Below are 14,376 nucleotides of genomic sequence, written 5' to 3'. Positions count from 1 at the left end.
TGGTTAAAGCTGTGTGACAGACTCTTGCAATATATCTGTTAGATTCACTGAGCCCTAGCATAATCAAGATGACAGCTTTTTAAAATTAAAAGTCTAGTTGATTTACAGTGTTGTGATAGATTCTAGTGTACAGCAAAGTGATTCTATAATATATATATATATTCTTATTCAGCTATATATATATTTTTCAGTTATATATATATTCCTACTCAGTTATATATATGTTCTTATTCAGTTATATATAAAATTCTTATTCAGTTATGTATATACATATATATATTCATATTCTTTTCCGTTATGGTTTATTACAGTGTATTGAGCATAGTTCCCTGTAGTACATACAGTAGGACCTTGTTCATCTATTTTATATATAGTAGTTTCTATCTGCTAGTCCAAAACTGCTAATTTATTCTTCTCCCACCCCCTTTCCCCTTTGGTAACCACCAGTTTGTTTTCTATGTCTGTGAGTCTGTTTCTGCTTTGTAAATAAGTTCATTTGTATCCTATTTTAGAGTCCACATATTAAGTGATAGCCTATGGAATTTGTCTTTCGCTTTCTGACTTACCTCACTCAAGTATGATAATCTCTAGGTCCTTCCATGTTGCTGCAAGTGGCATTATTTCATTCTTTTTTATGGCTGAGTCATATTCCATTGTATATAAGTATACCATGCAAGATGGCAGTTTTAAACATCAAGACCCATGACATTAGTAACAAATTGGAATTGTTTTAATAATTTAGTTTCGGCCGTCTTACGACCTGATTATCCATTTGATTAACAATCAGGGAGAATTAGATACAGGTAGATTGTAGTTTTAGCAGGCATTGGAAAAATTCTTAAAGTGGGTATTATGAGTCTTAATCACAACTTTTATCACATGTTGGGGCCCAGTGTTTTCGTCTGCAGAAAGGCAAGGTTTTACATACAAATACTTGATTTATACCCAACTGTTTGAAACACAGCAAACATAAAAATACAAGTGGGCTATACACTAAACATGGCCCTGGGTATGTTCAGTTTGTCTCCACACACTGAGTCAACATTTAAAATTTAGGAGACTTGTGCAGAAATCTGCACTTCAGAACTTCTCGTAAAGAATCAAATCTGGTCCCCCTTGAGCCCAGGCTCCTGTGCGGTCTGCCCTGCAGAGGTGGCCCCTTCTTGGTGGGGCGTGTGTTCTCCAGTTTGCTGTCCTCACCTGGGACCTTCGCTTACTCGGGCCACCTATGTTGCCTCTGTAAGCATTTGAGTTTACAATTCCTGTTGTATATTTTGGTAAATATTTCAATATTTTAAAGACAGTCTATATTAATTTATAGTCTAGTTCATATTTTATAATAATCCCTTAAGAGTGGGATGGAATTTTTCAAATTAGAGTTTATAAGTTGGTTTAAGAAAAACTTTTTCTTTACATGCAAATAGTCATATTCCCATTGGAATGTCTGCAAGCTTTATGAGATTAGTCATAGTTGTAATTGGATAGGTTATGCATGTTGCAGACAGTATGGTATCTTTCTCCTCAGTGTGGCTCCTTAAAAATGTAGTTGATTCAGTAGCTAAATGGTTCTCTCTGGAGCAGTGTTTAGAGTGTCAGGAGTAGTAGTTGAGCAGTAAGATAACTAGAGAATGCCTGATACACACTGCGATAGAAGCGAAGGTTCTTGGAACCAGCAAATGTCTGAAGTGAGTTTCAGAGAATGACTTCACAGTGAAACTTTCGAGGAGGTCAAGGAGGAACCTTTTAAAGAGAAGGGGCACAGAGGGGCGAGGAGGAAGGGGCTGCTTGTTATTTACTTTTTTATAGTATATGTTTTAAGTTCAGAGACTTAAGGTTTTAAATTCAGTTTTGAAATGTATATGTAATTTTGTACATTATCAACTGCATTTACTATTTTACAGGATAAATTCACACCATTTTTAGTCGCCATCAGGGAGAACAAAGAAGAGATGGTCAAATTTTTGATAGAGAGCGGGGCAAATGTACATGCAATCGACAAGCTGGAAAGGTACAATTGTGTGTTCTCTCTCTCTCCCTCTCTTTTTTTGTTTAATCTTAATGTTGTTCTAGAGTAGTAACAGCCAATCAGAAAGATTAACTTAATAAGAAGAGGATTAACTTGGAATCAACACATCATCAGTTAGGTAGAAAAGCAATTATTCTGCCTGGGTGTCACAAAGAATGGTATGCAGCAGGATTCATCTTCCTTTATAATAATGACTGCTGTCATTTGCAACCTGAGTTTTTTGGTCATATGATCTGATGATAGTTCAGGGATTTCATTTTAGTTTTATTAGTATGGACTCTAATTTTAATTTACCTTATGAGACAGTGTTGAATTTCTTCATTCTTTTATAATTTTTTTAACCTCTACTTGGTGTATATTTTTTTTAAAGATGCATATCAAACAGAGAGGAGTTTGTTTTGCCTTTTGGATGATTCTGCTTTAAATCACTTTCTTTGAAGGATATTGATGTTATTAGGTTGTCACTAAGTGAGTGTCACTAAGAGAGTAACTATGACCAGATACTGTGGGCTCATCAGGTTTTATCCTTTTTCATTTCTAGTACAGTTTGATGTTTTTATTTTCAATTGATAATGGTAGAAGGAAGAAAAACAGCTTGAATTATTGAATAAACATTCCCTTTAAAGAAGACAGGTCATTGGTGGATGATAAACAGGAAAGAGCTGGGCTGTAGAGTCAGACGAGGTTGAATTCCCAGCTCTCCTGCTGGCCAGGTGTGTTACCTGGGGGACATGACTTATTACCAACCAATATGTTTCCTGACACGTAAAGGAGGGTCGTAGTACATCCTTCAAGGGTGGTTGTGCCTAAGAAAGACCATACATAGACTATTCAGGTTAGTGCCGGGCACATGCTTCTCAGCGTGATTCACTGCAGCCGTACTATTTTTGTTGCCATTTTTATTCATATTACTGTTTTAGCCTGCAAACAGCTTCTCCTTACCTGACCTCTAGCTGACTTTAAAGTATTAAATGTTTCAGACTAGAGAAGACATGGGGAATCCTTTATTTAAACCTTTACCTACTTCAGATAAGTGACCTCAGCATCCTTTCTTGTCCATCAGAGGACTTTAAATTAGCACCTTCTACTGTGTGCTACCCAAGTAGGACGGGAGGCTTCCTTTTTGTCCCTCCATTGTGGCCTTGGAGGTCATTTGCAAAGATGAGCACTTGAGCATGTAAGTGGTCAGTTCTCCAGGGGTGGGCAGGAGATTAACTTGGTAAACTAGACCAAATTAACTGTTTGAGTTACGCTAAGTTCCTAAGGGTGGAGATGTCTCTTTTATTTTAGATCAGCACTGATGCTTGCTGTGTTTCATGACTCGCCGGACACAGTCAAGCTGCTGCTTCAGAAGCATGTTAATGCCAGTTCTCGAGATTTACACGGAATGTCTGCTGAAAGATACGCTTTTCGTAATGGTTTTAAACAGTAAGTGTTTACATTAAAATGCCAGTTATCTCTAAACTGAGGTTGGAAATGACCTAACTGTCACTTGTTATGTGGCAAGTGAGAGTTCCTAGTTGGGAGCAGGCACTTTGGGGATGGCAGTGAGACACTCCCCATCACCAGCTGGAAACCAGCAAAAGGCCAGACTAGTGAGATGGAGCAGTGGGCACAGGGTTCTTTATCTCAGGGTTTGTAAGACCTTTATCCTTAGGGTCCTACTGGTCTCCACTTCATCCCAGTGTAACCCCTATGCATGGGGTCCAAATAATGTCACATATCTGATTTTTCTAACTAGTTATTTGGGTCTTGAAATGTTTAGTAGAGCAGAAAATCCTGTATTTTCCTTTGGGGACTTTCTTCTATAATCTTCCTCTTGAATTTTCCAGGAACCTAAGGGATTCCCTGAGGCCACAGTGACAGTCCTCTCCCACAAGGCACTGGGGCGGGGCGAGGGCGTGCTAATCGTTCTCTTGTTTCCCTTGATTCTGTTGCTGCAGCGTTGGTACTAAAACTAGTTTTAACAGGATCTCCTCAGCAGCTGAGTCTGGGGTCTGGATGTTGCTGTCTAAAGACCTTTAATAAAATTTTAAAAGAAGAAAAGGAAAAAGAAACTGGTCCTGCAGTCAGGTCGTGCCTGACCTCTGCTCCCGGGATGCCCGTGCTGATCCAGTTTCCGCAGTCTTCGTGGCCATCGACACGTAAACTTCAGCGTGACGGCTTGTTTAGTTCTCATACATACGCTTGTATGAGGTCATACATGTATAAATGAGTTTAGCTGCAAGTGATATACTAGCTGAGGTGTCCTGAATTATAAACCACGAAGAACAGCTAATCACCATAATTTGTAACATTTTCTGAAAACTGCCGCATTTAAATGTTACACACCTATAAAAAAAACACACATTGGGTTTTATTTGGGATTCTCAAATAGTTCCAGCATTAAAGTTCAAGAACAGATTATTCCATTCTTCCACTGTTTCTCTGAGCATCTGAGGGATACATTATCTCATTAAATCTTCGTAATACTCTTATGAGTATTAATAACTAACTGCCTAACAAGATAGTAAGATCCCAGTTTTATAAAGGAAGAGTTTGAGCTGAAGAGAAGCACCTTTTCCAGGAACAAATAGCTGTTGGTTATAGAGCTGGGACTTCTGAGTTCGAGACACTTTCCATATGTCAGGCTCGCTCTAGTTAACTTACTGAGCTGTACTGCCCTCAGTTCATGACTACTTCACCTTACTTTTTTTTTTTCTTAATTATACATCCTAAATTTAAAAGTGTAGATCGTACAAATTTGAAGTTTATGGGACAGTTGAAGTTTTGATATTACCTCTGATACTGTCTGAAATAATCTAAGAATTTAATATACTTGGTAATTGTTTTTCATATTAGTATTCAAGTAGTAATATTTATCCCATTTTTTTACACATAGCCTCTACCAGCTGATTATCGACTACAGAGACGGAAACATACCAGCTACTCCCCCTCAAATTAGCGACCTAGGACAGAGTTCTGGTAATAAGTTACTCTTGTTGGGCCTACCATAGATAAAGAAAGTAAGATTGAGGAACTTTTGATAATGAAAGAGCAGTGAAAAAAGCCAGTGTGTAAATTTCATGTGTTTTTATTTTTCTCATTAATTTTTTCTTAATGGTCTAGTATTCAGAATTATTTAAGAAGTTAATTGTAGGTAATTTAAAATCTGAGACAATATTGTCTGAAAAGAAATTCACTTATTTAATCATGGCTCCTGAAATCCCATATTATATCTTTGTGTAAATAAGAAAAACAGGGTTTTAACTTTGTTGTACATTTCCTCTAACATTGTAACAAGCTGGCCTTGTTACAGAACTGGATCTTTTGATTTTTATAGCAAATGGATTACATCGGGTAAATGAATGCTAGTTATTGCATAGTGACTAGTCTCACTAAAAAGTGATTGTCTTTAAAACTGGGAGCTCAGCAATACCTTCCTGGTGCTGTAAACAAATGGCCAACAATTAGAACTGCACAGCTGGGCCAGTGTGCAGCATACTAATAAGAGATTGTTTTTTAAAGATACCTAGTGATAGTGCAGAAGTCAGGAAAGCAGTGCCTTGTTGAGAAGCACGGGTTACTTGTCGCATCATTACACCAACAAGGTCTCACTCTCACTGATTGCATTCCCCAGAAGTACAAACAGAATGAGATATGTTGCCTTCATGAGAGTCAGGTGTTTTCTTCTTTTTGGGGGATACTTGTCATGAAACTATATTTTGTTGGAACAGGATTTCCTATTGCCATTAGTTAAAGGATTGTCATAATAAATACTCAAATAGCACAACTCAGGACTCAACAAATTGTAATAAAAGCACAGAAGTGCTTCACATAAAAAAAAAAAAGAAGAAGGCTGTGTTGCCTAGATGTGACCCCTAGGGTGCTGTTCGGTCTAAACTGTATGAGGGCACCTTAAACTTGGTAGACCTGGATCAAGCAAAGAACTTCTGTTGCAGGAAATACAAAGCTGGAATAGACAGAGTTTTGGTCTTCAAGGTGCTCATAACAGAACAGAGTTGTCCCTGGTTAATGTCTGTATTTTTTTTAAACAGGATTTTCAAAGAAAACATTCGTATCTGTTAATTCATCCATTTAACAGATGACTCTCAAGTGTCTTTTAGGTACTAAGCACCACTGTGCCGTTACAGAATGCAAACAGGTCACAAGCATAGTTCCTGGCCTCCAGGAGCTTGTTACTGTCATCACCATTTTACTTTACTTTATTCTATGCTTACTGTGTTCCAGAGCCCACTAGGACTTTGTACTGTCTTTATATATATTTTTATTGGTATTTAATATGTGCCAGATACTTTAAGTCCATGGTGAGGAAAGAAGTTTTTTAAAAGTGGGTAGGATGTCAGGTAAGCCATGCAGAGCGAGTAGAAGTTTGCCAGGGAAGGAGGCAGAAGGGCAGTGTTTGGTGGGCAGAACATCTGTGAAGCTTACATTTGGCAGAAAGGACAGCGGTGCAGAGGCTAAGATGTGCCAGTGAACTTTGCAGGATCTATGAGTTTCATTTTGTTGGTGCAGGAAGGATGCTGTAGGAATGGTTGGGAACGAGGTGACTACCTAGCTCAGGCACTCTTCTGAAAGCCTTTCTGGTACTATAGAAAGGAGGAGGTCTGCTGTAGACCTTGGGAGATGTGTCAGAATGCTTTTAGCTGCAAATAATAATAGGAGGCCTAAGTAACAGTGGCTACAGCAACAGGAGTCAGGATTGGTTAGAAGGTTCGGTGATGTCGTCAGGATCCCAGATGCTGTCCCTCCTTCAGCTGTGAGGCTGCTGGTGTTTGATGTCGCCTTTCCTGGTCTGCTGATTGGCAGCAGCTCCAAGCGTCATCTTCTCACCTGCCAGTATCCGCAGGTGAGGAGGGCTGCTTCTCTCTGCATGTTTCCTGTTAACGAGGAAGAAAACAGAGACGCTTCTGGTAGACTTCCCCTCGCATCTTACTGGCTGGGCTACATCGCATGCTCATTCCTAAACCAGCCACGGGGGAAAGAGATGTAGTTACTGTGATGACCGCAGAATAATCATTTCTCTTTTTGCAGCTAAGAAGAGTTTACCTTCTTCGCATACTGGGGCAGAAAACATCCAAGAAAAGTTGCAATTGTCTGGCAAGGACGACAAAGAAGAAATGGTTGTCGAGTTGGGAACCAGCAATGGCAGCCGCATGGATCCACTGAAGAATGTTGAGCAGAAGAGTAAGAAGATTCGATTTGAGTCTTAGGGTTTCCTGGTTATGATATAAAGCAGGGATGCACAAGCTTTTTCTATAAAGGGCCAGAGAGTCAATATTTTAGGCCATGTGGTGTCTGTCACATCTACTCATGTCTGCCAGTGCAGTGTGAAGGCAGCCCTAGACCGCATGTGAGCGAATAGGGATGACCGTGCCCAGATAACACGAGGCCGACAAAGCCAAATGGCAGGGTGGGTTAGTCCCATGGGTGTCATCCAGAAACACCACGCCATGTGAGCTGGACGTTGTCAGTTTATGATACTGATTCTACTAATGATTATCATTCTTTTGTGAGTCTCGTAAAGTTTGGTTGGAATTTTGGTCCTTGTAAACAGCAGTTCACTTCAAGATACCAAATTTGGATAAACACCCTTTTTTGTTTTTTGATAAATATAAAGGAGGGGAAGTGGTTTTTATGCATTAATTACCTACCAGGAGTATACTCAGTATTCACTCAAGTGTGTAGTCTCCAGGTGTGGTCCCAAAGGAATGCTGCTTAACAGAACATTGGTCTTACACTTTCAATATTCTGTATTTTTCTATTGCTGATACGAAGTCTATGTTACTTTTTTCTTTAATAGCGGATTTAGTGGTTGAGGTTTCACCGAGTCATGAAGATATCTCTGTCATCAGGTAGGATTTTATGGATTTTTAAAAATTACATGTTGACTAAGGGAACACAGAGAAAAGAAACAAGGCTTGTTGAGTGTCCTACTCTGGGTTAGACACCGAGTTATGTACTTGGCATTTGTTACCTCGTACAGTCACCACAACAGCTTTGCAGAGTAGCTGTGCTGTTACAGCTTACTGTTAGTTAACTAGGCAGCTGTAGCTAAAGGAGGTTGACTAGTTGGCCCATGATTCCATGGTTAGCAAGTAGTTGACCTGTGACTTGACCATCAGGCAGCCTGGCTCCCAAATCTGCTTTCTTATCCCTCAGCATAGACTTTTGTGACTTGTTTGTTTAAAGAAATGAACTCACTCATTTTTGATGTGTATTTTTGCTCCAAAGAGTTTCACCCAAACATGATACTGATGATTCAAGGCCTACATCAGATGATGACTTAGCTCTTGCTCCCAAGGTAAAGTGTTCTCTTGTGAAATTAATTTTTCTGCTCTGAATTTCGGTTTGTGTAGTATTTATTGTTAAAATTTAGTGGTGGTCTGCCTATCATTGTTTTAGGTTTGTATTAGAAAGTTGGTCAGAGTAAACCATTGTGTAAAAATATGGCAGGTTGATTTTTTTCTTTTTCTTTTTCTTTTTTTTCACTTTGGTAAATACTGAAGATAAGGCTGAAGCAAAATGGACTAGAAGATATATAGTGACAGGAAAACTGTACTGTGAAAAAGTTTCCCACAATAGAGGAAGTGTGAAACTTGGCCAAGGATGAGGGTTCTTTGACTTCTAAACCACACTGACGGCACTTGTATAATACTTGTGCCTCAGGGACATCTTCAGTGCACACAGCTACTTACTGTGATAATCATGGACTCTTCTTGGGGCCTTTCAGTTCCAAAACTGTGTAGCATGTGTCTTTTTTTTCCCCCTTGGACACTTTTTATTTTGGTATCAGTTGTGAGGAAAGAGGTTTTTGTTTTGTTTGTTTGTTTTACTTTATTTCTATCTCGGGTTCTGCATTAAGACTAAAATAATAGTTGAAATTATAAAAATTTAGAAATTAAAATTGTTTCTCAAAATCCATATTACAGATTCCTCTGTTTTCTAAATTAAGAGTATAGTCAAAACTCTTTCATCTTATTGAAGAATACATGTTTTCCCTGAAATAACAACCAGCTCTCAAAGTAGACTCTTAATAACAACCATATGATGAAACCTACTTCAGAATTCTTTTGTGTTATAGTTTAAAAAAGTATGTCCAGTCCTCGTGTCCCATTCTAAAATTTCAAGTTTCAGACACTTGGTAGCATAGTTATTTACATATTTATTTTATTACCCCTGCATCAGCATACACCGCTAGAGATTAGGGAACGTAATTGTGCATTTCCTGGAGCACCTAGAATAAGGTCTTAAGTGTAAGAAGCATTTTAGTATTTTCTGAATGTGAGTGCATGAGGAGACATGGAATTTTGCACCATGCTGCAGGTTATAGAACACGCACACTCTATCGTAATGAAATCCATTTGATGGTACAGGTAATATAATATGCGTACTATGTCATAATGAAATCTATTTGAATTCTAAAAATACGACTTAAATTTCTATTCCCTTTGTTTAGGTTGTAAAAGTTCAGTTGTTATGACAGGAAATATGTCATAAATGCCAAGGAAATAGATAAGAAGTATATGATGAATAGGAATAAGCTGCAGTCTGTTTTCCAGTATCTACCAGTTGTGAGCTTAGAATTTGAGATGAAAACTTTTTAACCTTTTTAGCTCCCTCTCATGTTCCATTCAATATATCTTTTCAAGCTATATATTATCCTTAGAATCCTGTACCTGTTCTTTGTCTAGGTGGAAAGTTGATGTGTTAGGAACTTTCTAAAATCTATTCTTCTCTCTAGTAATAATTCACAGTGCTCAGGTAGTGAGAGATGACCATGTTCAATTGAGTGACTTCTAGTGACAAAACTTAACTCTTACTTAATAGTAGTATTTAGAAACAAACGGTTGTAGATTAATACAAGTCAGTATTATTGGGGATATACTATGAACAAAGGCCTTTGTTTTATATATCATGTATTTTGATATTTTTATAAAATTTGCTGAAGAATAATATATATACTTGCATATGTAATGTATATATTTTTATGTATATGATAAAAAGGTAAAACAGAGGCTTTCATTCATAGTATATCCTTAACAATACTGATACATCACCGATTATATATAAATGCTGAAATATATGTACTTCTCCACATACCTTGTTATACTTACATTTTCCTTTTTTTCTTGCCTTAAGTTTGTACTTGACTAGTCATGTTAAAACATATATGGAGAGATGTTTTGACTTCACTTTCTCACTTTTACATTTGCCCAGCAAAATTTTTTCCTTTTTAACCCAAACTTAGTAAAGTCATTCCGTGCCACATGTCATACCACTGCAGACTGCGCTTCTGTTAGTTTTCCAGACTCACCTAATGAAACTGGTGTATGTAGTGCAAAAACCAAGGCTTAGAAGTCATAGGGAATCGGCTTGGGTTCTGAAGTTACATTTTCTAAAAACTAAAGAAAATAATTCTTGGTCAGCCTGGGACCAGCTGTTTCTTTGTTACAAATGAATGTGTCAAACTGTTAGTGAGATTCAGAGAGAAACAGGTTGTACTAAAAAACCAAAAAAACAAAAAAATGGTGTTTTTGTTTGTTTAACCACTTTGACCTTGAAAAGACAGTGCTTGTGACTTCAAGGTATTATTATATTTGGATTGTCAATTAGAGCTGCAAAGAACACTTCAGGAGAAGCAAAAGCATGGGGAATAGTGATAAGTATGTGGGGTTAAAATAGCAGCAGTTTGGCTGAGTGACGTTTCACTGAGGACAGCCCATTTCGGGTAGGGTAAATAGCGTGCCCTGAGTACCTTTATGGCGACCGGACTTGAAGGAAGCTAAGTGCAGGGTAGAGGCGACCTATTCCAAGGTGATGGCCGTGGAAAGAGGTTAAAAGAGCCTGAACTCTTGGATCCCGGCAGCTCCTGCCTGGTGGCACGGCACTGTACTTGAAGTCAGCAGACGTAGCATCCTGGTTCTGGCCCACTGTGGGATCTTGGAAACACTTGTCTGACTTGTTTGAATGTCAGTGACCTCGTGCAAAAACACGGTACTGATACCTACCTCTCAGGTTATGTGTCATGAATAAAAATGTGGTAACAAATGAGAAAACACATTGTCAACTGTAAAGGGTGCTATAGAAATGTAAGACAGAATGATCACAGTGGCCACTAGTGACCTACTGAAATGTTGAAGACACTTTTTTAAAATCTGAAGGACAGTAAAATGGGAAAGTTGGAGCGGGCATGGGGAGTTCTCATTTGGGGTATGTTAAGTGTCAGTAAACTATTATCGGACATCTCCGATAGGTATATAGTGCTTTGGTACTTGACGCCTTCTGGGGATTTTAGATGTTTTGACCTTAAATAAATTCCTGTTCCTGAACACCGACTAGCACCAGGCAGTTAGACACTGAATGTAGCAGCTGAGGGGTTAGGCTGTAGTGGCAGGAACAGAAGAACTAGTAAACAGGAACCCTTTATCAGGGACAGTAAGTCCTTCATATAAGGAACGTGGAGAGCGTTAGGTTAGACAACAGTGGGGGAGTTTGTAGTTAGGACGGGGGTGGAGTAAGGGTGGAATTTAGGTAGTCAGGAAAGAGCTGAGTGTGGCCAAAGCTGCCAGGTGACGGACAGGAAGGAGCCAGTCACACATAGGTCCCGGGGAGGGATGTTCCAGACAGAGAGAACAGCAGGTCCCATCTGCTCATCACGGCACTCCAGCATCTTGGAGTGGCCAGGAAGCAGCAAGTGGGTAACCGTCCTTGGAATCACTGTTATTGTTGTGTGTAGAGAAGAGAATGTGCATGATAAGGGCCTGGCACGTGCGGGTGGTCACTAAACAGTGTTCTTATTCTTCCCTTAGTAAAGTAAAGCTTATAGTAGTTTTTTGAAGAGCTGCATAGCTACATTTAAAATTTCTCTGCTGTTAATTTAAACATGAATGTTTTTCTTTCTACTTTGGTACTTTATTCAACTATTTTTCCTATCAATAAAAGTTGTATCAAATAATCTTTAGATTCTGCTAAGCCTTTGTTTACTGAAATGTAGCAGTTTCCACAGTGTTCTGTTAATACTCAACATGACAGACTCCAAGGCTTCTTTTCATGCCAAGTATGTTATTTTAATATTAAAAACAATATCTGACCTAAGAAACATTTTAAATTTATAGCACGTATACTTATTAAAGAATATATTTAAATATGTATATTTTTAGTTTTATTTTTTTATTGAAGTGTAGTCAGTTTATAATGTTAGTTTCAAGTGTACTGCAAAGCAATTCAGTTATACATATAAAAATAAGTATTTTTGTAAATGTCCTCTTCTTTTGTCGAGGAATGCAAAATGGAATTAGGTGTTTTGAAGTTAATTCTTTGTTGAAATCTGCACGTAGGTCAGTATTTTGTCTATGAAAATATTTGGTCTGGCTTTCCATGCTCAGTTTACAGTGTCAAAAGCCAACTAAAGATAAAAGATAGACTTGATCTAGAGAGTGTATATGAAATTTTCTGTTTAAATGTTTGGGTTTCCATGATATGCTTATTTTGTTTTTAAGCCTTATTGCTTTTAAAGTAGGAAATTAAAAAATAATAATAAGATAGGAAACAGGTATTTTCTTAGGGATCAGGAAATCTTTATGGAACTCATTATTAATATTAATTTTAACAGAGTACCTCCGAGATTCAACTACGGAAGCATGTTCATCATTTATCTGGAGCTGCAGGTCTAGGAGAAAAAAATACATTACATGGACAAATAGAAAGTAAGCACTGTGTTTTATAAAAAAAGTCGTTTGACAGAATGTTGATTTGAAACACGGGTTTGGATCTATTCTCTCAGCCAAAGAAAATCACCTGTTGAACGTATAGTGAGAAAAAAGCGGAGGAAAGGAAGTAAATTGTGTATGTTATCAGGTGTCAGCAACAGATTAAACTAGAATGCTGTTTAAGGAGCTCAGTTGTCAGCTTTCTTTCAAGATGCTCTGTGACCTGAGGACAGTCAGGAAATCAGGAAGAGGGAAGGAGAGAGCGAAGAATGAGAGAGGTAGAGAGGAGGGGAGTAAATGAAGGGAAAGGAGGGGGGGTCCCTGGCAGGAGGTGGTAATGAATGTAGAACAGTTCTTTAGAAGAAGGAAGAGGAGTGTTTGAAATGAGGCAGGTATGAAGTGAGCTGCTTCCAGCACCAAAGCTTGTCCGGGAAGCACAGCCGAATGTCCCACTCCCCCATCCCCCTGACCGTTAGGAAGGCAGTGAGGACTGCGGTACCTGATCACGCAGAGCTGGGTGTGCCTGCCGTGGGTGAGCACAGGCATGTGTGGTCAGCTGTCAATGTCTGGAGCTTCGCATCATGCAGCGTGCTGCTGCCTTATAGGATGGTGTCTCATAGGCCAACAGAAGAGAGTGGGAAAGAGGAAGAGAGCAGGGTGCGTTCCGGGGAGGTCAGAGGCGCTGTGGAGCCTGGTAAAGAGTCCACTGAAAAGTGCAACTCCTGATGCAGCTTCTGGTTAAGTGTTACAGTGAGACACGTGCGGCTGGATTTCAGAAGGATCAATTAAGTCCGAGTGCTGTAGAAGCAGACTCGGTATAGACCGGAGTTGCTCACATTTTACTCAGTCACCTGGGGACCCGGTGAAAAGTGCACATTCTGAGCAGTCGGTCTGCATTTCTAACAAGCTCTCAGGTGATGCCTTTGTTGCTGGTCTTTAGATCACGCTCGGAGGGTAGACTTGTGTTTAGGGGAATCTGGAAGAAGAGCCACTGGGGAGTTAAAGACAAAACAGCAGCAAGGAAAAGCATGATTTTGTTTTTCTTTCTGAGCACGTTCATAGCCAGAGCGAGGCAGAGAATTAAAGTAGAAATTAGAGATGTAAGCTACTGCTGCTAAGCAGAGAGGGAAAAGAAGTGGTGGGCATCATCCGTCCAAAGAATAGAGAAGGGGAAGAATTAAGACCGCAGATCTAGAGGTACCTTTGAAGAGGAAAGTGGAAAGAAGGAAGGAGGGGAAAAGGCCGCAGGTAGGTGAGTTTGGAATTGAGGGGAAACTTGAGAGAACTCCTTTTTGATGGCATCAGTATATTTGCACTGAAGCCAGGTTAGATCACTGCCACTCCAGAGAATACTGCGGAATCAGGAGGGGGCCTAGAATTGGGGTAAACCACAGCCACTCCTCCTATCAGGCTTCAAAGATACATGTATTGGTATTTGTTATTCAAGTGAGATTAATTTGAATATGAAGCATTGGCTGTGTTGTTGTTGTTGTTGTTGTTTTTAATGATACCTAATTTTTTGATAAGATATTTGTTTCACAAAAATCCTTTTAAACATTAGCCTGATTTACCAAACCAATTTTGGAAATAAAAGAAATTAATAGGATTCATTCCATAAATGCTAAAGTTGTTATTTTC

At 38.9% G+C, this 14,376-nt stretch overlaps 1 protein-coding gene and 1 pseudogene across 1 annotated transcript in view; both read left to right on the top strand.

The window, feature by feature from the left end:
* The window catches only part of LOC107034653 (cerebral cavernous malformations protein 2 homolog), a 29,778-nt pseudogene extending 24,790 nt beyond the window's left edge, over window positions 1-4,988 (top strand).
* LOC140686535 (ankyrin repeat domain-containing protein 26-like) overlaps window positions 1-14,376 on the top strand; it is an 83,044-nt gene that overhangs the window by 9,432 nt on the left and 59,236 nt on the right. Inside the window, exons 9-16 of the mRNA XM_072940777.1 lie at window positions 1,902-2,008; window positions 3,317-3,454; window positions 6,542-6,572; window positions 6,836-6,875; window positions 7,061-7,213; window positions 7,830-7,881; window positions 8,261-8,330; window positions 12,642-12,735. Coding sequence (XP_072796878.1) covers window positions 1,902-2,008; window positions 3,317-3,454; window positions 6,542-6,572; window positions 6,836-6,875; window positions 7,061-7,213; window positions 7,830-7,881; window positions 8,261-8,330; window positions 12,642-12,735 — 685 coding nt within the window. The remainder of the gene's footprint in view (window positions 1-1,901; window positions 2,009-3,316; window positions 3,455-6,541; window positions 6,573-6,835; window positions 6,876-7,060; window positions 7,214-7,829; window positions 7,882-8,260; window positions 8,331-12,641; window positions 12,736-14,376) is intronic.

The sequence above is a fragment of the Vicugna pacos genome, chromosome 17 (assembly GCF_048564905.1).
Source record: "Vicugna pacos chromosome 17, VicPac4, whole genome shotgun sequence".
Lineage (NCBI taxonomy): Eukaryota > Metazoa > Chordata > Mammalia > Artiodactyla > Camelidae > Vicugna > Vicugna pacos.
This window is presented reverse-complemented; position numbering and strand designations above follow the sequence as displayed.